General features: G+C 39.4%; 1 protein-coding gene across 1 annotated transcript in view; it reads left to right on the forward strand.

The window, feature by feature from the left end:
• Positions 1–696: 696 nt before the first annotated feature.
• Positions 697–6,589, forward strand: part of LOC104620627 (activating molecule in BECN1-regulated autophagy protein 1-like) — a gene marked incomplete at both ends in the record, with an annotated part of 60,326 nt that continues 54,433 nt past the window's right edge. Inside the window, one exon of the mRNA XM_010286908.1 lies at positions 697–783. Within this exon, the coding sequence (XP_010285210.1) occupies positions 697–783 (87 nt within the window). The remainder of the gene's footprint in view (positions 784–6,589) is intronic.

Consider the following 6,589-nt stretch of genomic DNA (forward strand, 5'->3'; position numbering starts at 1 on the left):
CATGTAGAACCAGGGTGGAGGACATGTTCCTGCTATATACTTTTGATTCTGCTGCCTTCATGACTCAGACTCACTTCGCGCATATTCAAGCTGTCTGGCTGCATTTGCATACATTTACTTCTTGAGTGAATATTTGGTATCTCTCCCTGTGGCTGATTAAGATATAGAGGAAATTAACTTTTTTTTTGTAGCTGAAAACCTCTCTTTCTGAGCCTTGAGACTAAGACTGAATATCTCACTGTGAATAAACACCAGAGATGCCCTTAGAGTCCACATGCAGAGCTGTGTTTATTGTCCCATGCTCCTTGGCCCGTTCCCTGTGTAGCCACCTTTGAGTAGGTGAGAATTTGACAGGTGGCCAATGCAGTGTTAGTGTTTATGGACCTGACAAATTGGGTTGTCTTGTCTGCAAAGGAGAAGTAGGAGATTTGCATCTTTCTTTTGAAACTTGGGAGCAGGTTTGGGACCACTCTTCTTTCTTACTCGAGGTGTTCTTTCCCCTGTACAGTGAGAATATTACACTTTTGAATAGCTATGTGGTGAAAATACTTACACCGTCAGTGAGTGGTTCAGTATGTTGCAGAATTCTCTGCACTGATGACAGGAATAGTCTTAAGAGGTTTCAGAAACTAGGGCATAAATAGGAGGCATGTTCCTGAATGGTCTTTGACCTTGTCATTTGTTTTTCTTTTATAGGAGGTTGCTGGAGTCTTCCCTCATTTCATTATCTCGCTATGATGGAGCAGGGTCCCGGGAACATCCGATCTACCCAGATCCAGCCAGGTAAGAGCTAAATGCAATCTAAAGGCATTTAAGTTTCATAGGTAAAAGCATAACTTCGGTATAATTCACTGAATCCTTGAATATTGGACCCATCTCTTCAGTGACTTGCCTTGGGGGCAGGGTGCAAACCAAATGAGAAGATGCTGTTAAGTCTGGGACAGAATGAGGAAAAAAGGAAGAAATTGCTGTTGAAGGAAGCACATAAGGATTCCTGAAATCATTTGGGATAAAGAACACTAGGTGGCAAGCAGGTCCAACAGTAAATATGATGATATCAATAAATTTGAAATCTCTTTTGAAGTAAAACAATGGAAAAACAAAGAATCTGTTCAGGAGTAAGGAGAAATGCAGTAAAGGCAGTTAGGAGCTGGTGTGAGAAGACAATGTGCTTGGAAGAATGGCGTGTCTCCATAAATGTGTCCGTATGAGAGAACATAACCAGGGTACTAAGTATACATAAGAACAAAATACGGACAATTATTTTGGAAGAGTCATGAATCACTGACATTAGACATAGAAACATCTGTAGTGCTGCTTAATCTCCAGAAGAGGTGGGAGTGTTTCAGAGGGCTAGAAAAAGCAAACATGGCAGAGTTATCAAAAATGGAAAGGAGTGATCTTTGCAGTTTCTACTAAGTGTATTAAGAAAGCAACAGATGGAAAAATGTGACCCACAGACGCTGTCAAAAGAACTGATGGAATCGTGAACAGCAAGCAGCTTTGGAAGCTTTCAAAGAATAAATTGTGACAAATAAGCTTTCTTTAGATGGGTTTAACACAGCTATGAATGAGGAAAATTCAGTAAGTGTAAAACATACTGATTTAGCCTCTTAGGGAACCTCTGGCATAGCTGCATGAACAGAAGGCTACTAGGATTTATCACAAAGGAGAGTACAGGAATACCAGTGTATGAAAATTAAATATCTAAGTTTCTGAAGGAGGTTTGTTTTTTAATATCTTTTTTTTTTACACCATTAACAACAAAATCTGCATTTTTATACAGATGATGCTCAAAGCACAAGTTCTGAAATAAAAGGCTATGTTGCAAACTGGCCACATGGTATAATTATACTGGTAAATAGCTTCTTGCTAACTGTCTCTGTAGATAAAACCTTGTAAAGGTGAAGTCTTGTGTTAGGCTCTTTTTTCCATTTATTGTAAAGAAAGTTGCTTTGTAAAGATAATTCAAAGTCTGAGGAATGACGTAAATAAAACTGTAGTGAGGTGAAAGTAAGGTGGAGTGTGCTACCTATATGTAAGGCCATTGGGAACCCAACCTAGGTAACTGCAGAAGGTCCTGCCAGCTGCATGTCAGAATGATGCTGATAAATGTAAAAACTTTCTAAATGACAATTGATTAAATGACAGGTAAAAGAATTGATTTACCTGGAAAGATGAAAATTATATATTACAAATGTTAATTAAAAGGTATTACTACTTCCAGGTCAATTTATGAATGCCAAGAGCTGCTAAATGGCTGGAAGTACACCATTCCTTATTTCTGGAATACTTAATCCAAAGCAGGCAGACTTACTAATCAAGAGATTGTAAGAACTGATCCTGGCTCTCTGGGAGCTGCCCTTTGAAAAAGAAAAGATGGAGATAACCTGCCTAGGTTACTGAATTATTTTTTTTTTCTCCCATGTCAGATCTCTGCTATGATGCAGCTCAATAAAATGTATGAAAAGGGATCACTGCCTGAGATGTTTCCTAGCATAAGAAGCATTGTCAAAAATATTTTTCTACTTGAAGCCGTTTTTGAACTGATACGATGCTCTTCGTGTGACAGTTCAAGTGTTTTTAAGTTGTGGTTATGGTAGAAGCTATAGTAGCTTGAGTTTATAAGGAGCTTTGGAAGAAAAGTCCAGTGTTGAAACTTCTTCTAAGAGGTTTAATTTGTACCAGTAAGTGTCACTGTCCTTTTCAGAGGATGAGATTCATAGGTGCATAAATAGATGAGATTTCATAGATGCATGAGCAGGAACTTTTGAGTGGGGCAAGATCAAAGTCTTCCTCCATAAACCTTACTGGTGTGCTAGGCTAGTAGGATCTTTTTAACTGTCCCTTTAACTTGTTAGAAATTGTGGATGTATTAAAAGGAGTGCTTCTGCATTTTGAATTGTTTTTTTGTAGCATCAAAAGTTTGTAATGGGAAGTTGCGACTTTCAGATGTTCTTAAATAACAAAGTGGAAAAGTGAGACAAAGGTGAAATAAGCATACATCTATATATGTCTCTCTGTGTGTGTTTTAAATATATGTTAAAAATATATCTACCTCCTTAAGACCAAGCTGTCTCCAGTGGAGTCTTTTTTTAAACTCCATGATCTGAAGAATTTATTTTTAGAACGTGTATGTGTATGTTACTTTTGTTTCTGCATCTACTATCTGTAGTGGTGCTATATTTGAATAACCTAGGTCAAGAGTGAGGCAGGGAGAACATTTTTGAAGTTCCCTCAGATTTAGAATGAATGTTCTGATAGACTGCTGGAGTCCATTTCTCAGTGGCCTTGCTGAACTTCTCTAAGCTCAGTTTGGCTGTTCTGTCATTCTCCACGGTTTGCATAGGTACTGAGCTCAGAAAAAAATCTGCAGAGGAATCAAAGCTGTCATTGACAAACACCTATATTTATTTATTTTAAAGTAGAAATATTAAAAAAGATGTTCCCAGGCTGCATATGTAAAGCATCACAAGGATGTTTGGTAGATAAGTCTCTAGGAAAGAAAATAAATCTAAGCTGTTAGAAAGTTACTGGGAAAGAGACCCTCAGGCCCAATGTTGCTTCTGAGTTGAAGGCTTAAGTGGAATGGAAGCAACCAAACATGGTGTCTGCTACCAGCATTGCTTTCAGCTCAAGGATTAGTGGTATATATGCTGCCATCTGTATCACCAAGGAAATTAATGACACCGATCAGGTAACCCCTTTAAAACAGTCTGCTGGCTGAGAGGCATTTAGAGGTATGAGCTGTAATAATGTCAATGCACATCCTGGCCATCAGCATCAATGCATGGTTGATGAGTGATGTCAGTACTTCTGAAATGTTAGGAAGCTTGGGGGGTCTGCAGAGCAGTATGGTGCTCTTGGATGCAGACACACCAATTCTTGTGGCTGTCTGGGAGAACTGGGTTTAGACATTCTCCAGTTGATGTTCTTGTGATTTTTTTTTTTTAATTTTTTTTTAATTTACTTCCTTAGGAGATACTGAAGTGAGGGAGTGTGAAAGAAGCAGCCTTTGTGTAAAAATTTTTATGTTGTCCATAAATATGGTCAGGTGGATTGGATATCTGGCTGTAGCTGAGGACACTGTGCTATGTAGTACCTCGCTTTTTTTACTTATGATGCCAGTTAGAGCAAGATACTTGAGCTTTACTAATGCTAGCAGAGCATATCTTTCCCTCAGTTCCACTTCTGACTGGCTAGCCAGCAGCACTGGGTGCCTAGAGAATGCACTGGTTGTTGGATGAGACAGAAGCTATTTGGTTCTGGTGTTTGCACTGCAGCATTTCAGTGCCTTGTTCTGTGGTGGTGATGTGTGGCAGCATAGCCTCTCCTCCTCTGAACCATCTGCTCCAGTAAATGCAGTCCCGTCACCTCAGAGACTAGGTTAATTTAGTTCCTTGGTGTTGTCAAATACAGCCTACTGTCCTGTGGACGCAAACTTGGTTTAAGAATTACTGGATAACCTCTATCTGTGTTTTGCCACTGCTTTGTTAGAAGCACAGGTGACAAATAAACGGACTAGGCAGCCTGCTGTGACTGGCATGTGTTTAGCCAGCTGGAAGACTAACTTTGGTCAAGGGCTGATTTACAGTTGTGTTCAATAGCCGAATGAACTGAAGAGATATGTTTAATGTTAGCTGGTGTTTCTTATGCTGCTTTGCAGCCTTATTGTCCCTCCAGGACAGCTAAATCTCTTATGCTGGCTCTCAGCTCTGGTTCTGATTTGTGTCATAACTGTATTCCAAAGACATATACAGCTCGATAAATACAATTTAATTTTTTTTTGCTCTTCATGCACTCATCTGCAAAGTTTAATTCCTTAGCCTATTGCTTTGAATATGTTTCTGCCCTGCCCTTTTGTATTTTATCCCTCACACCTTTCTGTGTATCAGATGTAAACTTCTTGTCTTCTCTTGGGAAATCTTTTTCACAGTCTATCCAGTCTACATACCATGTGCTGTGAGGAAGCTGAATCTGGCATCTTGTCAACCATTATTGCCTACTCTTTCTTGTTCTTCTAACAAGTGTCATTGTGTTTTTTCTTGTGATGTGCTGCATAATTTGAGAAGATGAAATGTCTGCAAAACTCATTCTTCATACCCTTCTGTAAAACTGTCCCTTGGTGTGATATTAGCAAAGAAAAAAGTTTCAGTGATTACAGTGCTGGACTTCTGAGACCACTGTTCACATTTTCCAGTGTTGCCTTGTTGCCATGTTCCTTCCTTTCTCTATGTGCATGTATTATGCTGTAGACTTATTTTTAGTCATACACAGAGGCTTTGGCTTTTGGAAAAGGCCAAAGAGGAGAACAGCTCCTTATTTATGAGCACACTGCTGTAATGCCTTGCTTTTTTATACTTGGCCTATTAAGTCTTCAGAGGAGTAGAGAGAAGTGCTGTGTTTGTACAGTGAAGCCTTCCACATAATATAAGCATGAATGGCTTTAACTCATCAAACAGTACATGAAAGATCCGGGAGGAATCCAAAACAAGTTGACCGTGTGGTTCCCCCTACCCTTTTGCTGCTTATTGACTAAGGTTTTAGACCCCTGAGCCTTTAGTTTGTCTGCTAAACTTGCCTCTTCACCAAGACGGCAGTCTAGTAGGGTACAGGGTGCTTACCTTGGAGAACACACTCTCTTTTTGTGTCTATGTGACTTCTTTCTTTCTTGCCACCCTCTCTTTTGCTTATATGCCCTGAATGTGTGGCAGAATGGGAGAGTGAATGTCTTTGGGCATCTGCAGTCAAAACAACATTAATACAATCTATCCCTTGAAGAACTGGTACATTTCTTTCATGGTGCTCTAGGGAGCAATCTCTAGAAATACTATTAAATGTAGGTTTCCACTGAAATACAACTTTAGGGGTAGCAGCAGAGCACTTTATCAGACCTGGTCTGATTGTTTACTGCTCATACTGTTGTAGATGTGAAATGTATCCATATATATAAGTAAAATCTTACTCCCAGTACATTCCCATAGAACCAGCACAGCTCTGGAAGGGAGAAAAAATAAAAAGTCTTCTAACAATTGTATTATCAGAGATGATTATGGAGTTGTGTTTTTGTCGCTGGTTGTGGTGTAACACAGTGAAACTGTGTGTTATTAGTCACTGTAAAGTTAAATGTATCCTTAAGAGTCTTCATGGCTGATGGTGAGGTCCAGTGTAAAACGAATTTAGCTTGAAACTCTGTTCTGAAGATAGGTGGCATTCCTATAAGGCAGACAGGCCACGTCTCTTTGTGACTGCAGATGAGTATATTTTCATCTCTAGACTATCCCCTGGAATTCACTGTTCGTTTGAGGTTTTTTGTTTTATTGGTCTTTGTTTAAAGCTGTTCACACTTTCATTTGTAGATTAAAAATTAGGGCTTCTCTCTCCATTTTCAGTCTTTTGCCCGTGGTGCATTTGCAATAAATGAGATTGTATTTTTGTGACCCTGGAAAGTACCAGTCTGGTAACTTGAACTGAATAAAAAAGAAAAAAATCAAACAAGTATGGAATGGAGGGGGAGGAGCTAGAAGTTAAAGGAATAGGCATCTTGATGTCTAATTACTTGGGGGGGGGGGGGGGGGGGTGTCTTTCC

Source organism: Phaethon lepturus, unplaced genomic scaffold (genome assembly GCF_000687285.1).
Source record: "Phaethon lepturus isolate BGI_N335 unplaced genomic scaffold, ASM68728v1 scaffold16275, whole genome shotgun sequence".
Taxonomy (NCBI): Eukaryota; Metazoa; Chordata; class Aves; order Phaethontiformes; family Phaethontidae; genus Phaethon; species Phaethon lepturus.